This window comes from Rattus norvegicus, chromosome 1, assembly GCF_036323735.1.
Source record: "Rattus norvegicus strain BN/NHsdMcwi chromosome 1, GRCr8, whole genome shotgun sequence".
NCBI lineage: Eukaryota > Metazoa > Chordata > Mammalia > Rodentia > Muridae > Rattus > Rattus norvegicus.
This window is the reverse complement of record NC_086019.1, coordinates 116,143,336-116,157,473: the sequence shown is the minus strand read 5'-3', so window position 1 is coordinate 116,157,473 and position 14,138 is coordinate 116,143,336. Positions and strand designations below refer to the sequence as shown.

The following is a 14,138-nucleotide window of genomic DNA, read 5'->3' as shown; positions in this document are numbered from 1 at the left end:
TCAAGAAGCACCAATGAAAATGTTCTCCTTTATTCTATATTGCTTTTAATCATTAACTTTTGACTTTAGCATTCTATTATACATATATATATATATGTATCTTTTATAATTTTAAATTTTTAATTCTTTTTCCATATTACGTTCTTATATCTTAAGTATTCAACTGATATGCTGTAACTTATACTTAGTTCTTAGGTCTGTGCCTCTTTTCTCTAATTCTGATACACAATGTTTTCTACTGCCTTTTTAAAGCCTCTAACCTATCTATATACTTTCCACTGTACTCTATTTCCTTTTCTTCCCATAGTTCTTTCATTAACTACTTATATACTGATACTCTTTTTTTTTCATCTTTATTAACTTGAGTATTTCTTATTTACATTTCAATTGTTATTCCTCTTCCCGATTTCCGGGCCAACATATATACTGATACTCTTTTTTTTTTTTTTTTTTTTTGGTTCTTTTTTTTCGGAGCTGGGGACCGGACCCAGGGCCTTGCGCTTCCTAGGCAAGCGCTCTACCACTGAGCTAAATCCCCAACCCCATACTGATAATCTTAATGCATATGTGTTTGCAATATTTCCCTCAACTGGTACACTAGTGTCCCCGTCTCCAAGTCTTACAGAGATACAAGTGAGGGAAACAAAACTCACTCCTGCATCTAACACTGGGACTACTGTCAAAACAAAATCACAGCTTGATACTTCAGTTTTTCCCTTAACATAAATCTAAGACAATCTTACATGGATCACATGAAGAAAAAAAGGAAAAATAAAAGGAATGGGAGAAAAACAACCCAAAGACAGACACAGACAGGAACACACAGACACAGACACAGACACCGACACAGACACACACACACACACACACACACACACACACACACACACAGACACACACACACACACACACACAAAAGAAATTCAAACTCCGTAACATAGCAGTACAGCACAACTTCTCCACAAGCTACCATTTGTCAGACCTGACAAACAAAGACAATGAAATGAAATGCTAGGGAAAGGTTTCAAAATCTTAGCTTTAAAAAGTACCAATGACCAAATGAAGACACAAATAAACTGAAAAGGAAATCAATTCTCGACCTAGACAACAAAGTTATGAAATCAATTTGAAACTTACATAAGAGAGTTAACAAAAAAATACAAGAATTAGTAACTTCAAGGAACAATTTGGAAAGTCAAGACTCCAAAAAGGAAGGCAAACAGGTATTAGATAAAAGAAAAAAATTAATCAAATAAAAAGCCCAGCAGAAAGATCATCCATAGATACAGGAAGACCATAGGAAGAGTCCATTCCAGGGTAGAGACCATCGCAGTTAACACACTCAACATGAGAATCAATGAGCTTAATCAAAACTACCAAAATGTAAGACTAATTCAAGGCACCAAACTCCCACATGTAACTGTGATAAAAATCAAATGGCTTAGATAAGGTACTCAATGAAATTTTAGCTGAGAAGGCTCCAAACCTAGAATAAGAAGAGATGCAAAACCAGAAAGTATTTAAAACACTCGAAAAGGGAAAGAAAAAGACCAGAAAAGAAATATGCACAGTATATCATAGTCAAGACATTTAAAAAAAATTTAAAAAGTAAAGAAACAAAACTAAAAGTTGTAAGGAAAAAACAATTCACCCTTCCACGAAGAAACATCAGAATAAAATCAAGACTGTCATCACCAACCCTGAAAGTCAGGAAAATAGAGAATGATCTATTTCAACCCCTAAAAGTAAGTAACTATCAACCAAGCTTTCAATACCCAGCAAAGCTGTTCACTAACATTTCCAGGGAAGTAAGAATGCTTAACGGCATGCACAAATACAGTTCAATGACAGGTCAAAACAGACAAAAAAAAAAAAAAAAAGCCAAGGGAATAATGTATACACAGAGGAAGAAGAAAGTCTCACCCCAGAGGGTATAAGAATATACATCATGAGAACAGAAGAAGAAAAGAAGAAAAGGGGAGGGACGACAACACACGACTCAGAGGAATGTTCATCAGGCCAGAATAGCAAAGCAACAAACATCCAAAACCAGGAGAGAAAGAAAAAAGTATCAAGAAACCAACCAACTAGAACACCACCAACAATCACAGAACTTTCTCACTAATAGTGAGTGCAGATGCTCCTAACAAGCCAACTGGAAGATCTATATACCTCCTTGTGATAGTTAAAACTGTCAACTTGAAAGAACCAAGATCCACCTAGGAAATGGGCCTTTGGCCATGCCTGTGAGAGACTGCCTTGAATAGATTAATTGAAGATGTGAGAACCCCTGCCCACTGAGACTGGCACCAAGTCCAAACTGGGATGTAGGCTATGTAAATGCAGAAAGGAACTGAACATGCACTTATTCATTCATTGCTCTAGATAGAAAGACTAAAGCTGCAATGTGACCAACTGTCTTGGGTTCTTGCCACTGTGAGTTCCCTGCAATGATAAAACATTAAACTCAGCTGCAATGAATCCTTTCTCTTTTGTCGTTTTGTCAAAATATTTCATCACAGTAACCAGAAAAGAAACAAAGACACTGATACTCAACTGAATTAAGTGGCAAGATCCAACTATCTGCTGTCTTCAAAACTGAATCAAAGGCTGGAAATCAACCTACCAACCAAAGGGGAGTTGCAAACAAGCTGGTAGCGATTTACACATCTGATAACACAGTCTTCCACCCACCTACTCAGAAGACATAAAGAGACCAAATTGGACCAGTAAGATGGCTCATGAGGTAAAGACACCCATCTCCAATCTTGACCACCCAAATTTGATGTGAACCCAAGGACTCACAAAGTGGAAAGAAAGAGCTGACTCTCACAAGTTGTCCTCTGACGTTACATATGTGCTATGCTCACTAGGTGGTGGGTGGGTAGGTAGGTAGGTAGGTAGGTAGGTAGATAGATAGATAGATAGATAGATAGGTAAATAGATAAGTAAGTAAACTGTAATAAAAATTACAAAAAGATTAAAAAATACAGAGGGCCACTACATGTTAATAAAGGGAAAAATTCTAGGTTTAATTAAAACTAGAGTTAAAAAGTTGCTAAAACAGGCTCTGAAGAAACATACAAGATCATTAGAGAAGACTTTGAAAATGTATATTTCAAGTTTGGAAATAGAGAACAAATGAAAATTTTCCTAACTGTATACAGCATACTGAAATTAAACCTAGAGGATATAAATAAAAATTTAAACAAATCCATAACATTCAAAGATACTGAAGCAGTATTTAATTATCTCTTCACAAAAAGTCACACCCGGATGAATTTACTGCTGAATAATCGGAAACATTTAAAGAAAATCTGATAATAATCAACATTTGTGAAAATCTTTCACAGAACACAAAAGGAAAGGTATAGATTCCAACTCATTTTACTAAGCCAGTTATCACCTTGATATCAAGACCAAACAACCATACATGAAATGATGACCAATTTCCTTATAAATGGATACAAAATACCTTTGCAAATTAAGTTCAAAATCACATTAATAAGACAACATGTTATGATTAAGTTGGTATCATTCCACACGTGGAATATATATGCAAATCAATATGTAATACAACCTTAATAGACTTAAGGCAGAAATCACATAATCATCTCAATAAATACAGTAAAGGCAGTTGGCAAGAACTGAACTAATGATAAAAATTCCTGAAGATATTAGGAGTAAATGGAACATATCCCTATATAATAATATTGACTATTAAGTATAACTAACTTATAGCCAATGTTGCATTAAATGGGGGAAAACTGACATCTCCCCTAAAACTGGAGCATGTTCTCTCTAGTATTATACAGTATACTATTCACCATCTCAGCTACAGCACTAAGTCAAGAGAAAAACAAAAGGGATGAAAACTAGAGAGATATTAATTTACAGATGGTAAAGATGCTGTAAATCTAATAGAAAACTTGAAGATATGATAAATGCTTTCACTAAAGTTGCAGTATACAAAATGATTATACAAATATTATTTGCTTTTACTTATATGGCAATAATGAACTTGCTGAAAAAGGAACTCAGAAAGAAAAAAAATCTGTACACAATAGCTTCTTTAAAAAAATAGGAAGAAAATCTAGGAATAAACCTGAAGAAGCAAGGTAAAGGTAAGTATAAGAAGAATGTTGAAGACAGTACTAGGTGACTGAAAGACTCCCATGCTCCAGAGCTGGCAGAGTTAATATAAAAACAGCTATGCCACCAACAGTAATTAACAGATTAAATTTAATCTTCCTAAAAAATGCAAAGATATTAATGGAAGTAGAAAAAACTTAAAAATCATAAGTAAATATAAAAAAAAGCACGTGCAGCCAAAGCAATTCTAAGCCAAGAGAATATTGCCAGATATAGCATAATGTGTGACCTCAAATCATTTTACACAGCTACAGTGTCAAAAACTACATGGTACTAGCACAAAAACAAACATGCTGACAAATCAAACAGAACAGAGGACCCAGAAATAAATTCGCACAGCCAAATTCCAAAAACGGTGTCCAAACAAATACTGGAAAAGATACAACTTATTAAACAAACTGGACGTCCACCTGCAGCAGAACAAGATCTATTTCTCTCACTGCACACAAAACTTAAAGTGAATCTGAGAGTAATTAAAAGGCTGAAAACTGAAAATTGATAAAGCAAAGTATTGAGAAAGCCCTGCACATAGGTATACACAGAACTTTAAGAATAGAGCACCAATAGTAGAACTAACAGCCCCAAGAACTAACCAACAGGATCACTTGGAGTTAAAGAAACTTCTGCACAGCAAAAGAAACCATGAGCAGAGAGAACAGCCAGCCTACAGGTTGACAGAAAAGCTTTGCCAGGATACTTCAGAAATTTTCAAGAGACACAATAAACGTGGATTCCATCTGTGAGTTATTTTATTACTACCTCACAAGTACAACAGTTGAACCACAGGGTGCAACAACAGAGAAGCAATTTCAGCATCACAAATATCGACGGAAAAATCTATCACTAAGGAAAAGAGACTTAGTCTTGACAAATACTTGCAGATGTAAAGAGTAACCTCAATCAAAATTTTTAAACAGTAATAGGAAATTGAATATATGCTTGCTTACTACCAAAAACAGTAAAAATATAAACAGTTTGGTTTCTTTCCCTAGAGTAGTTGTATAAAATAAGGTACTGAAATATGCAAATCATTTAAGAAAGAAAAAGTTGGGTTCTGTATTAACACTACGAGTCATCCGTGTCCTACATGAAATCACACAGAAAAGAACAGGGCTACAACTCACCTCCGCACAGTCACTTAGCAGGGGCACAGTGGTGTCCGTTTGGTTGATATTAATCGTCTTTAATTCAATTAGGTTATTTAAGGAATTTCCACCTACAACAAATAAGAATAAAGAAATCAAACAATCTTTATTAAAAGTAAGGGGACACTTCTTTTAAAGTAAATAAATTCAATTACCTGACACCACAACTAGAGATGGCATGTAGCTACTATCTGCTGGATCTACTATCATTTTTAATCTATGAACAAGAACATCTGGGAAAATCTCCAAACGAATCCAATGCTTTTTTAAAAAGGGAAGAAAAGAAAAAAAAATATTCTCAGTTACCAAAATTTAAGTTATATTTTTCTGCTAAAATATTGCTAGAAGCTAGAGTGATGGCTCAATGGACAAAGGTACTTGCTGCTACGCCTGATGACCTGAATTCAATTCCTAGATTGTAGACAGACAGACAGAGACACACACACACACATAAATAAAGCCATTTCTTTTTAAGTTAAGTAAAATAAAACAGTATTGTGGAAGTGTGAATCTATGAGATTTCTTAAAAATACAAAATGTAACATGAACATTTAACCTTACTCTGGAAAAATAAGAACATCCCTATTAGGGATTTGATTTGTGCTCATATGGGAATTTGCATGTCTGCTGTGGGTCCCTGCCAACAGTTGGTTTTTGACTGGTCAATAAAGAGCCAGCAGCCAATGGCTGGGCAGGAGGATAGGGGCAGGACTTTTAGGATTCCCACTGGCAAGAAACACAGGAGAGGAAAAGAGGAGGTCTGTCATGAGAGGAGTGTGGGACAGACCATGCTGTGAAGGAGCAGTGAGGAGGGTGAGACGGCCGAAAAATAAGTGCAAAGAGAAAGCAGCTCCATGGTAGGGCTGCCCAGAGGGAAACAAGGCAGCAAAGGTAAAATACAGATTTAGAAAATGTTAACTCAGGAATACCAGAGGGGAGGGTGTACTAGTTGTGGGGAGGTTTGGAAGTACCCATCCACTGAGCTAGTTAAAGCAGATTAAATATAAAGGTGGTGTGTCTTCAATTCGTAAATCCAGCTCTTGGGCAGGTGCAAATCTGTGTCCTCATCCGCCAGGAGCATAGAGCCACCCTTCAATTATTTACCGCCACACATCCCTCCCCACCACGCCCTAATTAGAGCAAGATCTCACTCCAAGTCCCATACACACACACACACACACACACACACACACACTCTCTCTCTCTCTCTCTCTCTCTCTCTCTCTCTCTCTCTCTCTCTCTCTCTCTCTTCTGGCTAGAGATAGTCTTTTCATACTGAACAAGTCACAGAAAACACTATAGTTGAGATAAGATAATACCCCTGACCTCCTCCCTGTCTCATATCTGCCCTGTCAGCACATAGTTTTAATGTAATCCCAAAACTCATTTATATGCTAAAAAAATTTCTAACCAGACATATAATAGGAATTAATACTTTACATATGAAAATCTAACAAGAAACATGCAGTGAATCTTTATCAATTGGTCACTTAATAACATCTATTGTTCATACTGTTTAAAATCTAACAACAATGCACAACATACTACTTTGTAACTTTAAAATTATTTATGAACTGAAATATAAAATGAGTATTAAGGGGGTTTTAGTAAAGCTGCAGGTTCCTCAGTTCATTGCAAAGGTCTAAAATACATCTTCCAAATCAGTGTGTTTCCTGACACATCCCACCAAATATTACCTTTCCTTGTGACCCAGATGACTGCCAACAGGGCTCACTGCCATCAATGAGACGAGAAGCCTGGTTAACGGAGGATGACACATTCAGGCTCTTCACCATTCGGGACCAGCTGTCCAGTAGCATTCCAGGCTGACTGCTATGACATCGTTTCAGCTGCTTTCCAGAACGGCCACAAAACACTGCAGACTGCCCTACGGCATGTGGTCAAACAAGGGGTAAGTGCTTGTAGGACTGGTCAGAGCCTCCAAGTTTGAGACACTAAGAGGATTACACAGCAAGGAGCTTCTAACTATACTATTTTTAAAGTACCTTTAAATTAAAAGAGCTGATTGATATAAAAAAAAAATGGCTCTTAAAAGCCCACCTGTCTCTGCCTCCCAAGTGCTGGGATTACTGCCTAGCTAGAAAATACTCTTATTAGAACTGCTTTTAGGATCTGAGAGAGTAGTTCAGTGGGAGAGTGCTTGCCTGGCATACAGAATGCCCCTGGATCAATCAATCTCTAAAAACTACAAATATAAAATAAAAATAAAAATGCTTGTATGAATTCAGAGCTAAATGTCAAATTTGTATTTACATATTAATGTTAAATTAAAATATTCAACTAGCCCATCTACAAGAACCAGACAAAAGAAAGTAAATAAACCTCTGTCTGAATGTATCAAAATTAATGAGGTAGAAAAGAATTACAAGCCCAGCATCTAAAGAAGGCTAGGGATAAATGGAAGTGTAGAGAGGAGACAGCCTGGATCTGACAGGTCCCTTGAGTATCTGTCAGAGAGGAACGGGTGGTTGTGGTAGCCATAGAAAACAAGGTGCACTGGAGATCCCAACCAGAAGCATAAGGAAGAGTAATTTCTGAAGTGACACTAGGCTAGGAGCATATTTATTTTCTCTTTATAGATTACAGTTCAACATACAACTATGTCAGTCAAGGACAGTTGACAAACATGAGCTTGAAAAGGTATTTATCACTAAGGCCTGACAAAATAAACCTCTCTTCCCCCATTCTTTGGACAAAGTGAGTATGAGGCCCAAACTGATTCCAGAAACAATGTTTAATATACAAAGGGCCAGGAGGTTGGTGGTTAAGAGCCCCTCTTCTAAATGACTCAGGTTCAATTGCCAGCAGCTACATGGTGGCTCATAGCCATCTGTGACTCCAATCCCAGGGGATCTGATGACCGTTTCTGGCCTCCACAGGTATCAGGCATGCACACATGGTACACAGACATACTTGCAGACAATGTACCCATACATATACTTTTTTTTCCCAAAATATAAAGTCTAGAACACAAAGGTACATAAGGGTTACATGAAAGCATGATTTAGAACACCAGAAATGAATAAAAAAAAAAAATACAAAGACTGAAAGAACAAGAAAATGGACAGATGGTAACAATACAATTAAGAATTTCATAAGTAGTTTACAACAGATGGGACTCCAATAAAGAGTTTCTAAACATCTAGCATGAACTGAGGAGCAACAATTCACAAAAAAGGAATGAGACAAAGGCAAATACAGAGCTAAGAGCACCCCCACCCTCCACCCCCATACAAGAGAATGGAGCAAAATTGACATGTGAAAAAAGGTAGATGGGCAGTTTTCTAGAACTAACCAAAAATACCAAGCCACAGAATTAAGAAGCCCTGCCTACTTACCCAATAATGATAAATATAAAAAGCATGTATCTATGCACATGTAAAATTTATGTGTTGATACAAAGATATTTCAATATCAGATTACAATTGTAGGGGTTAATGCCCCCACAATACAATTATCCTGCCAGCTGACTTCAGGAGAAAGACAATGAACCAAAGTCCAATGGCACAGATTTTTAAAGTGATGAAGGAAAATGCCCAGGAAAGATAATATCAGAACTGTAGAAAACAATGAGTTTGGTAGGACATGCCTATAATCTTGGCACTGAGAAACTAGAGACAAGAGGAACAAGGTCAGGCTCCACTGCACAGTCAGTTTAAGGCTAGCTTGCCTACATCTAAAACATGCATATATATATATATATATATATATATATATATATATATACATATATATATATATTAAAGCTAATAAGGCTTGCAAAAGTACAGTACCCACACACATCAGTTTATTTCCTCACAATAGCAACACAAATTTCATAAAGAAAATTAAAACAGCTTGAAAAGCAAATGCTTACGAATAATTTTAAACAATGTTTATGGCTTATATAATGAAAATTTTAAAAAATAAAACAAACAAAAAACTACAGTTAAGCAGGCCTTAACTGTTGGAAATGACCATCATCTCTAAAGCAATTCAATATAAGAATGTTAAAACATTCTGGTAGTAGCTCTGAGGTACACAGCAAAGACTATGATGCCAAGACACAAACTGACACTTTAACATCAATGTTATGGCTACATCATTCACAACAGTCAGGGGTGGGGGTGGGGGCTTAAATGCCCATTAATAAATAAAAGGATAAAAACACCTAGTATATGCATATAGTGTAAAATTTTAACTATTAACTAAGACACATTCTGATACACATTCCAACACAGATGAAGAACCCTAAAGACAGTGTGTATGGAGTTGGTGTGGTGCCACTATGTATTTGAATGCTAAATACTGGCCCCCAAGATCCAGTCACCCTGGATGAGGAGATCCTCACGTACATCAAATGATGCTATTTAAACCTTGCTCCCCAAGTTATCCCTAATTGGCTAATAAAGTTGCTGACAGCCTGGGCTAGGCGGGTAGTTATGAGGGATAGGAGGTAGGCAGAGTAGTGGTTCCTGGGCTTGGAGTCTGAGGTAGAGACCGGAAGGAAGGAAGAAAGTCACCATGGCATAGGTCGTGAGCACATGGCATTGAAGACTTTTGTGATGGAGAAGGAGCTGCCTGGGTAGGACATAGCAAGTGAATCTCAGAGATCACCACAGGAAAGTAGACAAAACCCCTTAGGCGGTTGATATCTGCCCAGCTTTTTTAAACTTACTATAAACCTAAAGGTTTCTGTTTCTTTTAACTGGGAACAACATGGTCTAAAGTAGAACAGAAACCCCTAGTAAATATGTAAAATTGACAGGGGGTATAGCTCCCCCAGAACTACATTTACCACAAAACAGTGTAGTAAACTAAGCCACTAGAGTAAATATTTGGCAGATCTGTGCACACAATTTATGTAAAGTACACAAAGTCATAGAGACAGTAAGTTGACACAAGCTAGAGTCATTTGGGAGGAGGGAATATAAATTGAAAAAAGTGCCTCCATTAGATTTATCTGTAGGCAAGTTCATGGTGCACTTTTCTTAATTACTGACTGATGTGGGCGGGCCTAGTCCTTATGGGAGCTACCCCTCATCAGGCAGTCCTGGGTGCTAAAACAAACTGGCTGAGCAAGCCAGTAAGTAGCACTCCTCTGTGGTTCTTGCCATGGCTTCCCTGGATTGTGGATTTGTAAATTGTAAAATTAAATAAACCCTTTCTTCCACAAGTTGCTTTTGATCATGGTGTTATATGACAGCAACAGAAATCCTAACTAAGACACCAAGGGATAGAGAAGAGAAGATGAGAAAGTTAAATGCTAATGTCTGTTTGGGTACCTAATACAACAGTTGTTCAGTACCATACACTGTAAATTTATAATGGCAAATTCTGGGATTTGTGTATTTCATAAAAATGTATAATACAAGTGAAAACTTACACTCCACCAACTTCCACTGCATCCAACTAAACATGCTCTTAAGTTTCTGGAGATAATTCTAACATTTCTTCATGGAAACTCAGACAAGCAAACCTCACTACTCTAAAAAGAAAGAAGTAGGGGACAGGGGGAGGAAATGGGTCAGACTGCCCCTTCTCTCTACCTGTGCTCCTTTTACAACGTTCACTGTACACATACAAACCTAAGAGTAAACTCCAGCAATTAGCTAACTAGTGATATTTAATAGAAGATAAAGCATGAGCACTCAGCTCTACCTGGCTCATTAATCCTGCCAAAAGTATGCCTGGTGTTGTGCTTTTTTGTCTTGAAACATGTTTCACAAAAATCAAAGTCATCACAGTTTCTGCATTTGAATCTGGATCCGTTGATAGGAAAAGTCTGACAGCCATCACATCTGTTTTTAAAATAGATAATTTGATAAGAAAACAATGAGGTCACTTTTAAATAACTTTAAAACTCTTCTTCCCCAAAGAAACTCAGCAATCACAAAATTAGAAACTCACGTAACCCCTGGATGAATACTAGGCACCAGCTCCATTTCTGACAGCAACCCAGTCCAGTGAGACTGCTGGGGGAAGTCCACAATGATGTCTTTCCCATTGGCACTGAAAGCTAGCACAGGACAGAAACTCTCTAAGGCTGTTTTAAAGTCAACATATACCTACAATAAATTACTGCGGCCCTGTGATACTGTGCTGTAGTTGTTCACATTTGATAAAGAATGTTCTCTAAGAAGTACAAGGTAAGATACTTATGGATGGAATAGCACACAAAATCTTCAGCCAGCTCCAGGAGGGAAGAGTGGCTTAACTGTGGTTGCACTAAGAAGTAGTTTCAGATGCTCAGTTTAGTAAACTATAGTCTCTACTTTTATTCACGCTTATAATCTCCAAACTAGCAAGTCTGTAGTTATAAAGAGTTAAAAATTACACTTAGTACCTTCATATATTAGGAAATAAAACTATATTAATAAATAATAACTTTCATCCTTTAAGAACAATCTTCTTTCAAAACATTGACTTAACAGCCACAATCATTTTTTTAATTTATCTTTGTTTTGATCATTTAAGAATCTTTTAAGCAAAGAAAAATACTTATAAAAAGTAAGATATAAAAGAAGTCATTTGTTCTTGTATAATCTGAGAAGTTCTCTAACAATGGCCCTAACTACTGGGAAAGTACCAGTATTGTAGCAGCAAATGTTTAAAGATAAAATAATCAGGAATGGTCATATATGTCTATTTTCTCTTTATACCAAAACTTGTTTTGTTTAACTTGGCTATTTTTCTGTTATTTCAGTCCTTACTGTACTTCTCAGATATACTTATTAGGCTAGTTAAAAATGAGTAAATGCTAAATGTATATACAAATAAAAAGAAAATATGTTCTTTAAGACAGCATTTTGTTGCTTAACTATTACCTTTCACGAGACCCACACTTTGATGAGTTACAGATCCCCACTTGTATTTCGGTGTGGTAACAGAAGCTTTGACCCGTACTTTATCACCAATCTTGATGTGAGAAGAAGAACTCGGTGGAGGATAACCTAAGGATTCATTGGCAAATGCACACTGATTAATGTTTATTCATTTTCTGGGAACTGTGTCTCTAAGAAATGTAATACATTAACAAGGAGTGTGCTCACCTATAAGTTCTACATGAATATACCTGACCCAGTAAGTGCCTCCTTTCTGCTGCCAATCACACTGCACATTAAGGTCATGTAATCCATCTCTATCCAGTTTGATGACTTTGCCCACATCACCTTCACATACTTCTTCGTATGTTCGACAGCATCTAACCATCATTCCCACCTAAAATTGAAATGCAAAGTCAAGTCCAGTACACCCAAACGAGAGATATAATGACATTCTCTTTCCTTCAGAAAAGATTTTTAGGACCTAGAAGTATGCTTAAAGTATTACGCTGGTTAGTTTGTCAACTTGACACAATGAGAGTCACCTAGGAAGAAGGAACTTTAAGGAACTGCCTCTACTGGGCTGGCCTGTGGGCATGTCTTTGAGTCATATTCTTGATTAATGATCGATGGGGACAGAGTCCAGTCAGCTGTGGGCAGTGCCATTCCTGGACAAGTGGTCTACACAAGTTGAGCAAGCCATAGGGAGCAAAACCAGTAACCTACATTTCTGCATAACCTCTGCTTCAGTTCCTGTCCCCAGATTCTTGCCTTGAGTCACTGCCCTCACTTCCCTACTTGACAGGCTGTGACTAGGACATGTAAGCCAAATAATCCTTTTCCTTCTAGGTTGTTTTAGATTAGATATTGTATCACAGTAATAGAAAGCAAACTAAGATAAGTAGCATTCAGATTAAGGGGATCCAAAAGTCTCTGGGAAATACATACATGAGCTTCCTTCATCTTCTGCCACAAAACACTCTAGCTACAGATGACAATGTTCACACAAGAGGACCCCCTGACTATCAAAAGGAATAACAGCTCAAACACATCCTACAGCAGACAAGCTCAACATGGTGATAATAAGCAAACCAAAGCTTCTTGGTCACCTTTTTAAGCAGTAGACCACCAATGTATCAGTGTGAAAGTGGAATAGATAAAGCTCTTATATCACTGAAAATAATTATGGTGCTTGTCCTGTCTTTCCTACAAAAATTATAATACAAGTAGAATCGGTTAAAAAAAAAAAAATCCAAAGAAAACCTGAGCTGATAAATCCAAAAGCACTGAGTAAGTTAGAAAATCACCATCATACAGGCCTACAATGGGTCTAGGTTTGGCAGACATACTGTAGAACAAGCAAGAGGAGTAGGCACCCAGTAACAGTTGACATCGATATAAAAACCTAAAAAGCCTTCCAACCAAAGTCTCAGCATGAGTCCAGGCACTCTCCAGTCGTAGCTCTATTTGAACTTTCCCAACATCCCAAGAGCAAGCTACCCTGCTGGTCTCTTCTTTCTCTTGCCCACAGTATCCATGTTTCCTTCTAATAAGCAGATCTTACTGAGCCAGTCTGATTGTCTTCCACTCATAGGCAAAGCAGGTTCCCCGAGGGAACATCTGTCATCTCAACTACTGCTTAGAATATGGGAAATGTCCAAGTATTAGTCAGAGAAAGCATAAATGAGGTTTATTGTAAGCAATGCCCACCTGAACATTCTCCCTTACATACACAGCATAATCATCATTACTCAGGAAATCAGCACGTTTCTTGTAAGTCTGGCTCTCAGTCACAACAGCACCAGCAGCCTAAATGACATAAACACATTTGAAAAATAATTGAGAAATATATTTAAAATAGAGTGTTGGCTTGGCATAGTGGCACACATCTTTAATCCCAGGAGGCAGAGACAGATAGATCTCTGTGAGTGATTGAGGTCTTTCTGGTCTACATAGTTCCAGAACAGACATAGCTTAATAATAAGACCCTATTGCAAAAAAAAAAAAAAAAAAAAAA

The 14,138-nt window shown here is 37.1% G+C and overlaps 1 protein-coding gene across 9 annotated transcripts in view; it reads right to left on the bottom strand.

Moving 5' to 3' along the window:
• The window catches only part of Herc2 (HECT and RLD domain containing E3 ubiquitin protein ligase 2), a 234,208-nt gene that overhangs the window by 86,415 nt on the left and 133,655 nt on the right, over positions 1-14,138 (bottom strand). For all 9 annotated transcript variants that reach the window (XM_063262444.1, XM_006229300.5, XM_006229304.5 and 6 more), the window contains 8 exons: positions 13,832-13,930; positions 12,350-12,518; positions 12,125-12,250; positions 11,208-11,316; positions 10,959-11,098; positions 6,995-7,185; positions 5,453-5,558; positions 5,277-5,368 (listed from right to left, as the gene is read on the bottom strand). In XM_063262444.1, coding sequence (XP_063118514.1) covers positions 5,277-5,368; positions 5,453-5,558; positions 6,995-7,185; positions 10,959-11,098; positions 11,208-11,316; positions 12,125-12,250; positions 12,350-12,518; positions 13,832-13,930 — 1,032 coding nt within the window. The remainder of the gene's footprint in view (positions 1-5,276; positions 5,369-5,452; positions 5,559-6,994; positions 7,186-10,958; positions 11,099-11,207; positions 11,317-12,124; positions 12,251-12,349; positions 12,519-13,831; positions 13,931-14,138) is intronic.